The 19,149-nt window shown below is 29.7% G+C and overlaps 2 protein-coding genes across 3 annotated transcripts in view; one reads left to right on the forward strand and one right to left on the reverse strand.

The window, feature by feature from the left end:
- Window positions 1-7,266: 7,266 nt before the first annotated feature.
- On the reverse strand, window positions 7,267-9,178 carry LOC107436489 (Seryl-tRNA synthetase). The gene has a single exon (XM_016048226.4). The coding sequence runs from the start codon at window positions 8,911-8,913 to the stop codon at window positions 7,423-7,425; it is 1,491 nt and encodes a 496-aa protein (XP_015903712.1). The 5' UTR covers window positions 8,914-9,178; the 3' UTR covers window positions 7,267-7,422.
- Window positions 9,179-14,102: 4,924 nt separating this feature from the next.
- Window positions 14,103-19,149, forward strand: part of LOC107436490 (histone acetyltransferase KAT6B) — a 39,848-nt gene continuing 34,801 nt past the window's right edge. Inside the window, exons 1-2 of one of the 2 annotated variants that reach the window (XM_043054298.2) lie at window positions 14,103-14,440; window positions 19,045-19,145. The gene's annotated coding sequence lies outside the window, so the exon portion shown is untranslated. The remainder of the gene's footprint in view (window positions 14,441-19,044; window positions 19,146-19,149) is intronic. The other variant, XM_043054300.2, reaches the window with a different exon arrangement.

Consider the following 19,149-nt stretch of genomic DNA (forward strand, 5'->3'; position numbering starts at 1 on the left):
GGTTTCAGCCTAAAATTTTGGAGAAGTATGTACACAAATAAGTTTTTGAAAAACTTTTTCCTTGTTTTCTCAGGAGAAGATCATCTAAAGGGGAAGGAGTTATAAAGAGTCCTAAAAATATTCAGCTAACACAAGTATAAATAGTACAATGAGATAAAAAAATTCAAAAGAAGGAGACAATTTTTCGAACGTTGAATTATAATCGTTTCGAGTATTAGTTGTCTTATGTTGAGATTAACTTTTTTATATTTTAGAGGTGTATACTAACCCGTTACAAGAATTTCAATTTATTTTTGCTTTGTTGAAGTTTCAAATAAATGTTGTTTCATAAAAACTGTCTCTTCAGAACAGCTTGATTCAAGTTCAGGTTCAAAATTAGCAAATAAAACTGGAAATATTTAATAGATAAAAACATCTTATAGAATTCATTTTTCATGATTTTGGTCCAGGTACAATTGTCCCCCACTATAGCTACGCCATTGAGTGTTCAGATTATACTAAATTCCAACCATACTAAGGGTCACTGTTCAAATATTGTACAGACAGGGAAAAAAAAGTAAAACAAATTCCTTTGACATATTAAAAAAACCTTAGGGAGCTATGTTTCACAATGTAGAAAATATTCCTTCGAGAACTTTGGGAGATAAATAAAAAATATTTAATAGGTAAATAGAAAATATGATGGAATAAAAAATTTAACCTTCTGATAGTCAGTACCATGCGCGTTTCCAAGCAATCAACTTTCGAGATAGGCAGTTACGATAATCGACCAAATTTCTCGCATAAAATTTTTTTCATGCGATACAGTACAAAATTATTCATTTTAAAAAAATTCTTCCTTGTTTTTAGCTAAGTGCTTCACAAATCTTTTTTTTTTTTCCCATCACCTTCCATATTAAAGAGGTCTTTTTTCAAATTCCTAATTCTCAGCATGTACCTATTCAAATTAAAATTATATTTGTTTTTTTGCTATTTTCCAAGCAATAATATAATATATTAAAATCATTACTTTCATATGTGAGAGCATGCAGACTAATTTATTGGCAAAATATCTGTGTTCTCCATAAAGTTAAAAGGGCAGCCCACCCAGCTGACCCTTTTATGCACCCTCATTTCACTTTTTGTAAAAATAAGCCCCTATATCCTCATAGCTCTTTCAAAATCTAGCAATTAATAGCCTTTTCTAGCAATTAATAGCCTTTTTAACAATGTTCTAGCAATTATGTCAATTAGAGATGTCTCTAAATAACTAAAACAAATTTTCACATCAAATTCTCTAGAATTACTTAATGTCATTAATATCTTATGAAATACAGCAAATTTGAGCTCAGAAATTACATAATTTATTTCTTTAACTAAAAACAAAATTATCTGTGTGAAAATATCGCCTCGCAGAATGTAGTAAGCAGCTGCATACTTTCGAACCGGATTTGTTATTTACATTTATATTGAAAAATACCACGCATTAGGGCATTCTCGTAGCATTTCATTTGCTTTTGCGAACATGAGCTCTAAACTCGCAACCATCTAACGAACTATTTTCTATTCGGATAGAAAATTTATGTCATATTGACGTCACGTTTCTACTCCTACGGAAAACATGTAACCTCGCGATTTCGAACGGATTTTGCTAACGGGCTGCGATCTTTTTCCTTCCATCTATCTGATGTCTTTCACCTAACAATTTGCTGGTGAAAGCTATTCGAACAGGATGCGTTTAAAGCTGAGATTAAATTAGGTTTCCGATTTCAAAGATCATTTTTACTCAGATATTTTATGATTTTTTAAAATCATTTACCTAGATATTTTATGAATATATTTCAGATGTAATTTTTTCTCTCACAAATTTTTTATTACACATAAAATATCGATTCAATAAATAGTTTCTGTTTCTTGGTGAGTTATAACTGAGATTAGTACATAATAAATCAATAAGATTACTATAACTTAATTGTGTACAACATAAATAAGAATTACTATAAATTATATACTTATTTTTCATCCGCTGTACAATTTTCTTTTGGAGATTTGAAAGAACGAAAGCTTTTACAATAAAATAACTTCTTAAAATCATTATAAAGTAGTTAATTACTTTCGATGCATAATTAAGAAACGTAATTTCATTTATTTTCACTTGTCTTCTGAGTTGGGTGTTGTTGACGTATGCCTGTTTACGCAAAGGGGATGCAATCTAGAGCCAAGAATTTTACTTCTGCCACACTATACGACACACCTGTTTATAGGGCGAACCCATTCATATATCCACAGATCATAATTTTGAGCTGAATCAGAGAACGATCGATCTTCAATCCAGTACCCCCAGAGGTATTGATTTGTTATAGGAACATGGAAGAAGCATTTTACAAATCTTTTTTTGTCATCATCTTCAATATTAAAGAGGTCTTTTTTCAAATTCCTAATTCTCAGCATGTATTCAAATTAAAATTATGCTTGTTTTTTTGCCATTTTCCAAGCAATAATATAATGCAGGGTTGGCAAGATTTTGCCGCAGGTGGAAAAAACCATGGTAAATACCGGTAAAAACCGTCCTGGCAAAAACAGGTTTTTGCCAAGCAAAGTGGCAAAAAGTGGCAAAAACCTATATTTTCCAAGATGAGAGNGAAGAAAAAAGTAAAGAAAGTGAAAACAATCAAAATACATTCCACAGAAAGAGGGGACTCATGATATGGAACCAGTATCCAACCCAGGTGGTACATTGTTATTATATATATATATATATATATGAATAAGTACATTAAAAAAAAGTACCCAGAAAAGTTTTAAAAACCTAGGCTAAGTTGCCGAAACATCACAGCAATTGCTTAACCAAAACTAGAATGGTGCTAGTTGGCAATTAATCTTGATCACTCCAATACAGGATTTTAATTTCATATTTTCTATACTTATACTCGTAAATATAGCAACTGTAGTATGCTAGAATTTTTTTGTACTAGTCTGGTAAATTTTGCATCCTTGCAATGAACACTTTATGAATCTTTTAACTTTTTTACAGCAGGGTGAACATTTTGGATAAGACATCTAACTATCAATTGATCCTATGCTCAGTGCATTGTACCTGATTAATTTGATGCTCCTGATTATTTGCAATTTTTTATGAAAGAAAAGTTCAAATATAGCTGCAAATAAATAAAGTTTAATTTTTTATAATTTGTTATTTTTGTATAAATAATCAATTATGAAAATTATCAGTCTTGGAAAGCTTTACTGTAATTTATGTTTCATTTTAGTTCTTTATTAGAAGCATTACTCATATACACTTTTCCCACTTATAATTTTTTTTTAGCAGTCCTTTGGGCCAGAGTAGAACTGAAAGGATTTTTGCTATTTTAAAGCAGAATAACTTTACATCACTTATGAATGAGCTATAAGTAAGTAAACATTAAACCAAGACTGAAAAAATACAACTATGAAAACATTTTGCGCTACCCATGATTAATGTGAACTTTTTATGTACCCTATTAAGACCCCCATTCCTCTCTATTATTGAGTTTAATCTTGAGAAAATCATCTTATTTAAAAACTAGAAAAACAAAATTTATACATACTACTAGAAAGAGAATATTTTTAAACTGATAATTTCATACATTTTCAAACTTCCTTTTATAACTTTTCTATTGTGCTAATTATTAATACCTATTGTGTAAATAATCATAATTACTTGTCATTGTAAGCCACAAATATAATATAGTTGATTTCTTGTCATTACAACATCTATTGTTGTTTCTAATGACACTTAGACAAGCCAAACTCACTAACCATTGGCCTTGTGAATTAAGTCAGGAAGGAGTGCCTTTCATTTGACAAAAGAGCATCACTAGTGTGAAAGTGCAACTTAGCTCAGAACCCCCTGATGGATGGCAGCATCACTCATTCGTGTGGCCACTTCCACAATTTAGACATAAATCTGAAGGGGAAGAAAATTTTCTCCGGTTTCCTGCACCCATGATACTGCTCATCGACAAACCACAACTTACAAAAACACGAAATAAAATATTGTGTTCTACATTATCTATTCAGATTCTCAAAATTAGCACAATTAATAAATTAAAATTAACTCAGTTCACGCAAAAAAAAAAAAAAACAGGATTAAATTAAAAGAACAAGATCTTGTTTAATACATATAGCAATTAAAAGCATCTTTCTGCACTCTAAAATAAGATTATACTTTTTGGTAAAGCTAAAAAATGTGCCAATCTAAGTAGCTAACATATGCCTTTGATACATTCAATTAAAGAAGAAATTAAAATTAGCAGCAAGAACTAGTGAAATTGGCTTAAGTAAATTCTTATGTTTTTAGCATATTTCCCAAGTAATCAAAATTATAGGCAGTTTTAGTGATATATCATGAAAACAATTAAAATATACAATCTAGCCTCGTAAACAAAGAATTGTTAAAAATTTCTAATTTTTAAGGTTGAGAATTGTGCACAAAGAATGAATATCAATTCATTCCATCTTAAATTTTTGCAGTCACTAAGAAGCAAAACAATGTACGCAAGATGATGAAGATATCACAGAAATTGGTAATTCTGTAGCTGAAGAAGGTATTGCCGATTAAAGTTCTCATGGTAGTCGAAAACATAAAAGAGAACACTCACCCGAAGAAGAGAAGGAAATGAAAAGACAAGTAGAAGAAAACATTGTTTCAGAAAAGCAAGCTAAAGAACCTATGGAAGTTGAAGAATATTAAGTGCAAGTAGCCAACGTTAATCTTAGTGAAAATATTGGATATCGAAATTGAAAAGCTAGAAAAAAGAAAATAAGAGGAAAATTGCTGAGAAATACATTGAAACCTCATTTCCCCCGTGGCAGGATCGCGGCAACATTATCGCAGAATGTTACAGAGTTCTTGCAGAAAGAATTTTCCTGTAGAAAGTAAAAAATTTTGGTTTTCTTTTCTGCTAAAATTTTCGAAATTTTTTCTTCTAAAATTATATTTAAAGGATGCCTTTTTCGCCCATCAGAAGGGAAAGAAATATTCATAATTTTTCTATTCTTATTTGAGAAGAATGGGAAAAAAAGAATATTATAACAATTTCTTTTCTGCAGATTTGAAAGATTTTTTGCCTCGACAATTATATTCAAGATGCGTTTTTTCACGCATCAGAGGGGAAGAAATGCTTATGATTTTTTTCATTCTTTTTTGGGAAAAATAAAAAAAATTCGGTTTTCTTTTCTTTCCCGGATTTTACGATTTTTTATTACTTTTTTTTAGTGATGATGTTTACAAAATGCGAAAAAAGAAATAATTTTACTCTTACAAAATGGGAAAATATCGCTCATGATATTAGAATAAAAAAATACATACAATTTTATTATATCCAAATAGACTTTTTTTGTAAATACAACATTTCTGTTACTTTAAATTTAATTAATGACATGTATATGTTATTAAAAGTATCTTGCAGAAAGATATTAGTGATAGTGAGTTTTGTTGCAGAAAGCTCTAAAAAATTCTGCCACTAGGTTTATTTTGAATATTTTAGTTTGATATCTAAATACTGTTATGAAAGCTTTACTAACTATTACTGTTAGATTATGTAAATTTAAATTTTGAAGTTAATTATTATACATCATTTCTAATTTTAAAAAATAAATACAATATTTAATTTGATAATTATTGAGTGTTCAGATTATACTAAATTCCAATCACACTAAGTGTCACTGTTCAAATATTGTACACGCAAGAAAAAAAAAGTTAAACAAATTCATTTGGCATATTAAAAACCTTATGGAGCTATGTTTTACAATGTAGAAAATATTTCTGCGAAAGCTTTGGGAGATAAATAAAAAATATTTCATAGGTAAATAGAAAATATGATGGAATAAAAAATTTAACCTTTTGATAGTCAGTACCATGGGCGTTTCCAAGCAATCAACTTTCGAGATAGGCAGCTGCCATAATCAACTAAATTTCTCACATAAAAATTCTTTCATGCGATACATTACAAAATGATTCATTTTAAAAAAATTCTTGCTTTTTTTTGGATAAGCGTTTCACAAATCTTTTTTTTTTTTTTTTCATTATCTTCAATATTAAAGAGGTCTTTTTTCAAATTCCTAATTCTCAGCATGTATTCAAATTAAAATTATGTTTGTTTTTGTGCCATTTTCCCAAGCAATAATATAATGTATTAAAATCATTACTTTAATATATGAGAGCACGGAGACTATTTTATTGGCAAAACATCTTCGTCCTCCATAAGCGTTGCGCAGCCCACCCAGCTGGCCCTTTTATCTCTATTAATGCACCCTCATTGCACTTTTTGTAAAAATAAGGCACCATATCCATAAAAACACTGCCTTTTTATTTTTTTTAGGAAAGATTGTTTTTTTAACTGTTTTATAAAAAGTCTACTTCTGATTTATTTAGTTTTTGATAATTATTTAACTTTAATTTCCTTCCTTCCTTTTAGTAAGATTTTCTTAATTTGTCTAGTTATATAGCTAAAATTCGTATGACATTCAGTTTTAGAGATATTCACATCTCTTTTGGGAGGGGGTGTATAGTAACGTGTTTTTTAATTATTTTACATTTTGCCATTATTTTTTAAATAAATACTTTTTATTTAAAAATGTACCTTTAAATGTTCATTTTCTCATAAATTTTAGTTTAAAATATATAAAAAAACTTTCAAGTTGTTAATCCCTTTCTTAGAAGAAAATTTACATAGAGATTGTATTATAGCTTGCCTTAATTATTTTTCAAAAGCTTAAAATTTTTCTGTTATTATGATATTGAGTGAGAATTACATTATGAAATATACACATAAAAAAGTATGAGGGTAATTTAAAATTTGAGGATCAAATTCAGCCATTACATAATGTTACACATTTTGATGAATTTTAATGGTAGTAAGTAGTGGCCTATTAAATCTCAAAGTGTCCTTTTCTACGAAGAAACACCCTGCTTTTTTTTATACCTAGGGAAAACCCTGGAAAATGAAATTTATTTATAAAAATCTCAATTCCATATCATTTTATAATAGTTCCTTAAAATCCATAAAACATTTAGCAATCAAAATCTTTTTATAAACCTAACTAGATCAAACAATGCTTTAACTATTTAACAAGGTAATGGCACTTGATTTTAAAACATTTTAACCATGTTAAACCCCCATAGATACATAATCTGATTTTGGTTTCTTATGATAAATTAGTACTTGATACAGCAAAATAAACAAAGAATTCGTGTATATGCACGCTATGCATTACTTATAATTGTATTAAATAAAATATTTCATATTAACTGATATAATAATTTATTGAAGATTGAAACATGGCTTATATCATTATGTTGCTCATATGTCATTTATAAATAGTTAGATAATTCGAAAAAAATCTAGAAAGAAGCAACTGCATTAACTTTAAATTAAGCAAAGCTTATTTTTTGAAGAAAGTTTAACTTCCTTGAGTTTTAATTTTCATTCCTTCTTTGTGTTTTTTCTGTTTTTTAGTTTCTGCTTCATCAATAGGTGCTGTTTTGACAAATGGAATCTCATCTTGCATACTAGGAGGCATAAATGGTCTCAAAGCTTTTGGAACAATAACACCAGTTTCTGTTTGATTATTCTCAAGAATTACGCAAATGACTCTAGTTGTAGCACACATAGTCGCATTAAGCATATGAACATAGTCTACCTGAGCATTCATCTTTTTAGTTTGACCATAGCGAACTTGCAATCGCCTGGATTGATAATCCAAACAATTAGAACAAGACACAAGCTCTCTAAAGGCACCTGAACCGGGAAACCAAGCTTCAACATCATGTTTCTTTGAAGCTGCATTATTTAATTCACCAGACACGATATTTACCACTCTATATGGTATTTCCAGCACTTGACAAAATTCTTCCGCATTCGCAAGCATTTCATCAAACATCTCCCACGACTTATTATCATGTGGAGAAGTTATGCAAAACTGTTCCACTTTCTCAAACTGGTGAACTCGAAAGATACCTCTGGTATCTCGTCCATGTGAGCCGACTTCTTGACGAAAACAAGTGGATATGCCAGCATAACGAATTGGTAAGTTTTCAATAGGAATCCACTCATCACGATGGAATGCAGCTATAGGCTGTTCTGAAGTTGCAATCAGATATTTTTCATCAACTGCATCTCCTTTTTCGCTGCTTTTGCAAATTACTTTGTACAGTTCGTCATCAAATTGGCTTAACTGAGCCACTTCTTGCATGATTTCTTTACGTACAAAAAAAGGCGTGTACAATGGCTTGTACTTTTTTTCATGCAGCATGCGGAGAGCTAGCTGTATAAGTGCATGCTCCAGAAAAACAGCAGCATTCATTAAATAATAGCCTCTACCACCTGCAGTAACAGATCCCCTATCGCTATCAACTCCATCAATCATTGTAATTAAATCAACATGGGAATATTTTTTCTTTGCGGTCACATCACCCCAAGTTCTTACAACAACATTTTGCTCTTCATCATTACTAACAGGCACAGATTCGTGCAACCAATTTGCAATCTCTTTCAAACAATCAGTGCGCAACAGCTCAAATTTAACGAGTTCCTGATTACATTTGATGATTTCTTCGTCCATCAAAGAACTAACTTTCTTGATTTGTGTTACTGTAAGAGCTTGAAGAGCATCAGAAGCAACAGCACTCAAATCTGATGTAATATTTTCAGGAAGGCTATCACTATCACCAACTGGCTCCTTCGCTTTCATTTTCTTGCCGATTTCCTTGCTGCAGACATTTTTTAATTTATTCCAATTGTCCAACTGATGTCGAAGCTTTCTCCATCTGTCATCAGCTTCGACAACTTTATCCACAAGAGTAGGATCTTTGAATCTTTTGACTTGATTTTCTCTCACTTTATCTGGATTTCCACCTTTGTCAGCACGAAAACTTTCAATGTCAAGCACCATATTTAGAGATAAGATTCCCAGTTCACAATAAATTGTAACTATGAAGAATCAATAAAGCAAGACAGTTTTGAGGAGGAATAATTTCAAAACGATTATTTGATCAGTTGTGTTACTGCAAGCGTGGTTTCGTCTTCGTGGTTACGGAACGAAACCGAAAGAAAAGTCACTTCAATTCATTAGAAAACTTCTCAATAATTTAAAAATACGGGATAGCCTATGGTTTTAAGATCATTTGCTGAAAAGCTTAACAGAGGGACCGTTCTCACTGTATGACTATTCATGATACCAACGCGTACGCCATCTGGGGAGAAAACTAGTTCCAGGCCTTCACCCTTTCCCTCTTTTCTACTATTGTATAGGAATGTACTATGATATTTTAACTTTTCTTAATATTCTTCGCATTTACAAGTCAAAAATATTTTTTTTAAATTTCCAGGGCGTTTTCTTTGAGAGCTATGTTCAATGTAGTTTTGAGTTCCATACAATTTCTTAACTTAAGAGTTTTTTTATCTACTTGAAAATCAAGGCAGGCGAAATGTTACCATAAACAGAGAGTTCTCTACGCCACATGTAGCCCATTTCAATCGCCCATAATTTATGGTTGGAAATTTAGAGGCGTAAATGAGGTCTCGTGCGACCTGCGGACATGATGTGAACACGCCTACCATGGCAGTAACCCACTTCGATCTGAACACGTTTACTTCGATGGATGGTCCACATTGGACAGTTGACATGCTACTTGTGACCGCGACATTATCCACCTCCTCTCACTTTTGCTACTCAGTCTCGTCTCGATCACACACAACGTCAGCTTGCATACACTCGAGTGCTAATGGCAATGCAGGAGCAACAACGACCGTGATCTTAATACAGCTCTCACGATTAGCAAAAGATCTTAATAGAGCCTTCCCGACTTCTCACAAAACAGCAATGAATCAACTAGTGGTATCCGTTCATCGAATTTGATCACAGATATAATTTTGGTCAGGGAGTACTGTAGCGTTTCTACCACTGCAAAAATATAATTCCAATTCACTAGCATGTAAGATATGTTAACTCGATTCTACGGTGGGGTACCTTTTCATAGATGAAAGTTGACATTGTCGGTAACAACTCACTCTCCACAAAACCTTTTTATTATTTTTTTATTTTCATCCTTCATCTTTGAAAATGAGAAAATTTATCTTCGTATTTTCTAAGACAAAGAGATATTTTCACTCTTATATCCATAATAGCAAAATATATTTGACAATTTATTTTTTGAAGAATTGTGTATTATTTTAGGAATAAAAATTTGTTCAGATTCAGATTAAAAAATTTCTAAAATCACATTTTTAAGAATTTTTTGTTAGAAATAGATCTTCTTCAGGGCCATTTCACTGCATGCGAGTCATGCACCCCCAATCACCGTCAAGAGAATATGATAACTTGATTGATTAAAAATATTCTCTCATGAAAAACTTACCAGTCAGATTCTCTTTTTCTATGAATTTTTGAAGGAATTCTGTTGTTAAATCTTTTCTTTTCTGTGAAGTGTGAATGTTTTCTTCTGGGTCATTCCAAAACTTGCGCAAAAAAACTCGCCAAACAGGTTCTCCATTTTCTCTGTAGTAATCGGAAATACGTGTACCGCATTGAATAAAAATACCCTTTTACACGAAGTTCTTAAACATTCGTATGCGTGTAATTGCGCATTGTAAATGCTTTCTGAAATTAATCTAAGATGAATATAATATTATTTATAATAATATATTATAAATAATATANAAAAGGAAAAATATTGAGAAAGGGGAAAATATCGTAGTACATTCCTATACAACTGAAAAGAGGAAGAGAGGGAAGGGAGACGGGCTAAAGGCATGAAACCGGTCTCTCCCCAGATGGAGTATTCGAGTGTTGCGATCGCGAATAGGAATGTACTATAATATTTTCCCTTTTCTTAATATTCTTCGCATTTACGTGTCAAAAATATTTTTTTAAATTTCCACGACGTTTTCTTTGGGAGCTATGTTCAATGTAGTTTTGAGTTCCATACAATTTCATAACTTAAGAATTTTTTTTATCTACTTGAAAATCAAGGTAGGCGAAATTTTACCATAAACCAAGAGTTCTCTACGCCATCTGCAGCCAATTTCGATGGCCTATAATTAATGGTAGGAAATTTAGAGGCGTAAATAAGGACTCGTGCGACCTCCGGACGTGATGTGAACACGCCTACCTTGGCAGTAACCCACTTCGATTTGAACTCGTCTACTTCGATTGATGGTCCACATTGAACAGTTGACATGCTACTTGTAACTGCGATATTATCCACCTCCTCTCACTGTTGCTACTCAGTCTCGTCTCGATCACACACAATGTCAGCCTGCATACACTCGACTGCTGATGGCAATGCAGGAGCAACCACGATCGTGATCTTAATACAGCTCTCACGATCAGCAAAAGATCTTAATACAGCTTTCCCGACTTCTCACAAAACAGCAATGAATCAACTAGTGGTATCCGTTCGTCGAATTTGATCACAGATATAATTTTGGTCAGGGAGTACTGTAGCGTTTCTACCTCTACAAAAATATAATTCCAATTCATTAGTATATAAGATATGTTAACTCGATTCTATGATGGGGTACCTTTTCATAGATGAAGGTTGACATTGTTGATAACAACTCACTCCCCACAAAACCTTTTTATTATTTTTTTTATTTTCATCTTTCATCTTTGAAAATGAGAAAATTTCTCTTTTCATTTTCTAAGACAAAAAGATATTTTCACTCTTATATCCATAATACCAAAATATATTTGACAATTTATTTTTTGAAGAATTATATATTATTTTAGGAATAAAATTTGTTCAGATTGATTAAAAAATTTCTAAAATCATATTTTTAAGAATTTTTTGTTAGAAATAGATCTTTTTCAGAGCCATTTTACTTTAAAAATATTCTCTCATGAGAAACTTACCAATCAGATTCTCTTCTTCTATGAATTTTTGTGGGAATTCTGTTGTTAAATTTTTTCTTTCTTTTCTTTTCTGTGAAGTGTGAATGTTTTCTTCTAGGTCATTCCAAAACTTGCGGAAAAAAACTCGCTAAACAGGTTTTCCATTTTCTCTGCAGTAATCGGAAATACGTGTACCGCATTGAATAAAAGTACCCTTTTACACGCAGTTCTTAAACATTCGCATGCGTGTAATTGCACAGTGTAAGTGTTTTCTGAAATGAATCTAAGATGAATATAATACTATTTAGAATAATATATTATAAATAATATATTATAAATAATGTAATATAATATTAATGTATTTAATAGATTATAGGACGCCTTATTGGCGATCGAAATGGGCTATAGGTGGGGCAGAGCAGAACTTTCTACCTATCTCAACGCTTCACATATTTCACTATTAGCGTGTGGATAGTCATAGAAGAAAGGAGAACACTAATTTCTGTCTTGATTTTTAAACTAATTAAAAACTTTTAAGTTCGAAAACAATATGGAACTGAAAACTGCATTAAATATAGTTCGAAAAGAAAGCATAGGAGAAAATTTCGAAAATATTTTTAACAATAAATACGAAAATATTATTTAAGGGGAAAATATCATAGTATATTCATAAACAACTCAGGAAAGGAAGGGGGATCAAGACATGGAACCAGTCTTCTTCATGGTGTATTCGAGTGTTTCAATCGCGAATAAAGTTTTTTTTGTGGTCAAGCAGTGACCAGCCCTATGTGTGACATTAAAGCCTGATCAACGGATACATTGTTTTATCTGGTACTGTGGTACTGAGAACACTATAGCTGAAGAAATGCACCTTTAAAATGCCTCTTTGTATCTCTCACGGTTTTTCAATTACTAATGTACATTAATGTACAGTGCGCAAAATAATAAACGGATCACAAGGAATAACTTTTGGTTTAATGATCGGATTTTCACGTTCCAGGACTCAATTTTAATGGTTCTATGGAGTGATTTTTTATCTGATAATTAATTTGTGCAAACGATATTTTAAGTTACGAAATTAAACACAAAAACGCACTTTCTTTTTATAAACAAATCTTTTTTTTCGACGGATTTGGATTTTTAGCCTCCAAAATATAGGGGTAGCCGCAATCTGGGAATATTTGTTCCATAGTTTGACCAGGAGAGTTGTCTAAATAATGGACCCCTTAATGTTAATTTCACTCTTTGAGTATTTCACCATATCTCGAAAAGTTTTTAAGCGAACTGAGAAATCTTTCCACACAAATATAAAATTTGTTTATCTAAAGATATTTCCATGCAAAATTATTTTTCAGTAAATATTTGTTATTTTTTTTTATTTAATAATAGTTGAAAATATTCTGAACTTTCGGTTTATAAATGCAGCAATATGCATTAATTGATTTAAAAAAGAAAGTTGATAAAAGGTTCTAGTAAGGTCTTATTGCGTAAAGTTTAACAGCTTTGTAACAGGTGTGAAAATTTGCAATTTCTTACTTTTTTTTTCTTTCTTTTTTTCATCACTTGTCTTATATTTTTTTGTGTGCATTATAACTGTAGTTATAGAAGGTATGTCTACCAGGATTTTTTTTTCAATTAAAAGTGTTTAATCAGTGACGGGTTTCCAATCATTCAATGATAGGTATGCTGATAAAAAAATAAAAAATGCGACATTCTTNAAAAAAAAAAAAATGCGACATTAATATTTTAATATTTTTTTTAGTGAGGTTTTTTGTGTTCATGTAATTTTAAAATACGTTTCTAAATATTCATTTCCGAAATCGATATTTGCGTTCTGATTGAAACTCATTTCATGGCCATAATAAATTTTTAACGGAGTTTTTAATAATATTACTTTTAATATAATTTATGATTCATTTAATTCTTTACAAATAATGATCTATTTTTCAAATTGATTCCCGTACACTCATTTTTTAAATTGGATAAAATTTTGTTAGAAAAATTCGTAGTCAAATAAGGAAAAAACTAATTAAAAATATCAATTTTTGCGTTGAAACTACTATTTTTTGGAAACAAAACCAAAACTAAAATTTTGAATCGCCTAAAATTTTACGAAATTTCTATAATTGCTTTTTTTTTATTTATTTTCTAATGGATTTTTCTATAATAACTTGTTTTGTGTAAGTTAATATGAGTAATTACATCATTGATTAAGTTTATAAGTCATTAATCCAAACATAACGATATCTATTCAGTTGAAGTGAAGTGAAATAATGTTCACGCGTATAAGCTCTACAGTTGTCTGCTGTTCAGCCATATTTACAAGACTTTATATATTACCGTAAACAAAAAAATAATGCCTTAAAAATGCTATGAAACAAAAAATGCATGGAATCTGTGTATTTTTAAACGAAAGCACAATTTTATACAGTTGCATTAAAAATGAATCTCTTCCAATTGTTAAGTGGCTTCTGTTGTTTATTTATAGAAATGTTTGATTTTACGTTCTCTAAGATTGAACCTCTTATTAAAGAATAAATAAGACAAGTAAATGACGTTTGTTGATAGGGAATGGATTAAAACATCAGTGAGTGTTTAAATTTCAAAGGATTACTATTCTATAAGAATTATTATTGTTTTGTTGTCATCTGTACGTTAAATGTCATTCAAGATTTTAAGTTGCGTATCGCCTTAGGGTTAAATATTATTGATTATCTTATAAGTCATCTTGTTATACGCGCAACTGTGACCTAATTTAATTGCATATTTTATTACATTTAATGTGTTTATATGGATAATTTAACTCCAAACTACTGTTTAAAATTGTTTTATATAGATTTTCATCGCAATAATGTAACAGACGTAAGTAAATAAAATATACATAAACCATCGTAAGTTGACCTCAATTAAGATGTAGTTATGTATTGATATTTTCTGATGTATCACATGGAGCCAAATTTTTCAAATTTAACTTATTATTAAATCTATTTTAAATGCTTCGATGAGTTATTATGGTTAATTTTTTGCTGTTGCTTATAAATTTGATACTATTGATAATTTTTTATTGTTAGTGTGTTTTGATGTATTCCTCAGTATTTTTAATGACTTATTGATATACTTTAAGTTAAGTCTTATCATTGTTTATAAGAGTATTAAAGTTGAAATACAGTATTTTTTCTGTTAGTAAGTAAATTATATTTAGCAATAAATAAGTAAATATTTGCACAGGAAACTTAATTTGAAGTTGTTTTTATATTTTGAATTTTATTGTATTTGAAATTTTCCAAATATTTATTATTAAAACATAGTAACTGATTATTAAGGTGAAATATAAAAAGTATATTTATGAAATAATGCAAATAAAAAAAAGAATAAAAACCATTTATCATTTGGTAGAGAAAAATTATCAGAGTTTAACCTAGAGCTATAAAATATGAAATTTTATTAAAATTAAACTAAAGATTTTACTGATTAAAATCTTTAAGATCTAATTTGAAAATTCTTAAATGAAATTTAATATATTTAAATAAACTTTTAGGGAAAAAAATGCAATGAATTGGTTTATTATTCATTTTATTGATTCAAAATAATAAATTATCGGGAATGTACTGCAGTCTTTGGTTAACAGGTCATCAAAACTAAAAAAATTTCTGTTTGGATATAAGTAAAATAAACCTCTTCGTAAAAATATAGGGTGTATTTAGATCACTATTTAAAAGTGAAAATAAGATGTACGAGGTGTGAAAATTAAATAACCAGACTAGTCTTGATAATTAGCTTCATTAAAAAAATTTTACAACTATCTTTTAGTCTCCTTTAACGTAATCTTTTTCCTATCACTGCATAAGACTTTTTCACTGTTCAAAGCAATGCTGCAGGACATTAAGGTGTTACCTTGTTCAGGAAATCTACCGGTTTTGCGTTCCCCTCTTCCACAGACTAAAAATGTGTTTCTTTGAATGCACTTTACACTTTTAGAAACAGGTCGAAGTTGCACGATGCGAGATCTGGTGAGTACGGGGGATGCTCGAGCATAATAAAGTGTTTTTTCGTCAGGAAATGTTTCACAGAGAGAGTGCAGTGTGTGGCGGAGTATTGCTTTGTGCAAAATGCACATGTTGTTGCTCCATAGACCTGGCCTTTTCTTCCTAACTACTTCCTCAATTTTTTTAGGACCTCTACGTAGTACTGCTGGTTTACTGTTTGGCCTTAAGGTAACCATTCTATCATGATAATACCATTAACATCGGGAAAATAAAGAGGAACATAACTTTCAGTTTGGACTTGCTCATGCAAACTTTTTTGGCCCTTGGTGATATGGGGGTCTCCCAGTGCATGGACGCCATTTAGTTTCAGTGTCGTACTGAAAAGTCCACGTAATTGTCATGTGATGATTTTTTTTCTCAATCAGTTCAGGTTCTTCTTTGAAGCAAATGTTTGATGATGACCTTGATTTAAAAGCAAATGTTTATCCTATTCATTTTTTGCTTGCATGTCTGGTTTTTCAGTATACCATGTTTGATACTTAGCTTAAATTTGTTTCTAAAATTGAATTCCAAGTTCATAAATAAATAAATCTTTGATCTTATTCAGTCAATATGTGCATGTTTTTCACCCCTCGAACTTATTCCTTACTCTACCTGTATATCTTTGACTCTAAAGCATTGTTAAATTTCATAATTTTTTTACTGACCACTGTTTTGAATGATTTTTTTTTCATAGCTATTGTATTATATTATAATTGATTTTCCTTTTGGCTCATATTAATTAAATCACTGTCTACCTCAGATTCATTTTTTAGTACATGGGCAGAACTGCAAAAAATGGTTTGTTTACTTAGTTAAATGTTTTACAGTATTTCATTTGTTTTAGTTATTTTTCTTTATGATTTAAACTCAGAATAGGCTTTTATTGTAAAAATACATTGAACATTGTAATGTAAATTTTAAATTAGGTTTTTATGATATTTATCTTTTAATATTTGCTTTGCTTAAACGTTGGTTGTTATGGTTATTGGAAGGTTCAAATTTAAAGAATCTACTTCTGTAAGCTATTTTTACCACCATATAAAATTTCACATTTCCTGATTTGCCATTTTTAATTGAAAAACTGTGTTAAAATTTGTCTTAAAAAAAATGTGCTTATTTAAAAAAAGGAGAAATATTGAACTTAATTTTGATTACTCATCATCTCGAAATTAATTTCAACATTTTAAGAGCTTAACTACATCTTTCTTTTATTTTTTAATTCATTATTAAATTTTGTCATTATTGTAATCATTACACAGTTAAATTAATAAATGTTTTAGCATTAAAATCATAGCAGAAATGTGTAAATAGAATAAAAGAATCTTTAAAATTCATCCTATAATATATTTTATGCTATCATCATTATGATGTCCACATTGGTCAAATGTTAAAATTAAGTTTTGTAAGCATCAATAATTAATATCCTGAGCAGAATTGCGAGAGAGAAAAAAATCATGTCTCTAGATTTTCTTTCACTTTTAATTTAAAAGGTAAACATGAAGCATTTTCATTATCTTCATCTGTATATAATAATGCCATCAATAAATCCATGTGAAAAATTATTCCTTATAATACTCTGTAATTCTCAATCTAGTGAATTTTATTTTAAATTAGATATTTTTTTAATTGTTTTATTTCTAAATTTCCTTATTAAGTGATATTTATAAATTTATATTTAAAGCAATTTTATTCATGATGTTTATAAATTTTATTAAACTCACAAAATTATTCATTATAAAATTTCATAAGTAATGAAATTAATTGCATGTTTAGCAAATTGTTTTTTAATTCAACTTTAGTTTTCTTTTAAAACTCCTCCATGTATTTTTAAATCTTTTTGCAGTTGAATTTGAAAATAATACTCTGCATACCACTGTTTTTGAGGTTGTGCACGTTCATTTAGTATGCAAAATAAGGATGCGACTAAAATTAGATTCGTTGTCTTTTTGGCACGTAGACCAATACGAAGTATTTGCGTAGAATCTCTCTAGTCTGACCGCATAAGTCATACGTGTGTATTTAAAACCAAGAGATCAGCAGTGTTGCTGTTATTGGCATTTTTCCATGAATGGGTGCTGAAGCCTAGGGAGAGATTCCTCTAAATAATCTTTTGGAGTAGAGAAAAAAAGAAGCCTCTTTTTTATGTTTACCTGAAAAAAAGTAGCTATTTAGTTGTTTTTTTTCGTGAGGTAAGTTTTTTCTTTTTGTAACATTTCATGATAGGTAAAGAGCTTTTTAGTCTTGACAGCTAGAAAAAAAAACCTCTTTCTAATGAGTTTTGTAGCTATTTTCATCTTAAGCAGTCTCATTCTTTAAAAGTTGTAATTAATTTTTGTTACCATTAGATTAAAAAAAATTATTCACCATTTTTTTTAAGGAAATTTGCAAACGAAATAATTACACCTCTTTTACTTAAAATTTGTATTATATATATATATATATATATATATATATATATNTATTCGTGTTTTTCTGTTTTTATTTATTATGATATATATATATATATATATATATATATATGTATATATGTATATATATATATATATATATATAATATGTGTGTGTGCATTAATACCACATGAATGCTGTTAGTTATTTTTAAAAATTCCATATACTAAAAAAAAATAATTGAATAATTTTTATATAGTCAGTAACTTTTGCATGATGGAAAAAATTTTCAGAATGGAAAACTTTCATAATTTTCTTTTCTTCTGTTTTAGTTTATTTGTGCAAATTCATAAGGTAATCATATTTAATTGCAAACTCTAAACCCAATGTATAAATAGAACTTTTCCTAACAAAATTGTTACATTCTGATGCTTAGAAAGGCTGTAAATTAGATCAGTAACTTCTTGTTACAGAGCATACTGAAACAAACATGTCTCTTTATTTCTTTTATAATTGTATTAATATTTTATGCAGTTCAGAAGCCAAGTTAAAACGCTTGTTTGTTGTCTTTCTAAGTTAAATGTTCCACTTTAGGCCTATGAGCCTTAAATTATGCATCCTTGTGCTAGCTTATCTGTACACTTTATGGAGTGTACAGATAACAAAATTATTTCATAAAAATATGTAATTTTATATATATTATATTATTTTCTATTTTATAATAAAAATGAAATAAGATAATTTGAATAAGCTAAGTTTGTTACTTTTTTTATAGCATGGAAAATTAGAGATGGCTTTGTTGAGGAAAAGATACACAATACTGAAGTATACAGTGTGTAGAAAGCCTATTCAAAGGGTAGCTAAACGGACAAAAAGGTAA

The sequence above is a fragment of the Parasteatoda tepidariorum genome, chromosome 7, assembly GCF_043381705.1.
Source record: "Parasteatoda tepidariorum isolate YZ-2023 chromosome 7, CAS_Ptep_4.0, whole genome shotgun sequence".
NCBI lineage: Eukaryota > Metazoa > Arthropoda > Arachnida > Araneae > Theridiidae > Parasteatoda > Parasteatoda tepidariorum.

Bases quoted from the DNA above. Each gene is read 5' to 3' on its own strand.
- LOC107436489 (XM_016048226.4), bottom strand. From the start codon at position 8,913: ATGGTGCTTGACATTGAAAGTTTTCGTGCTGACAAAGGTGGAAATCCA.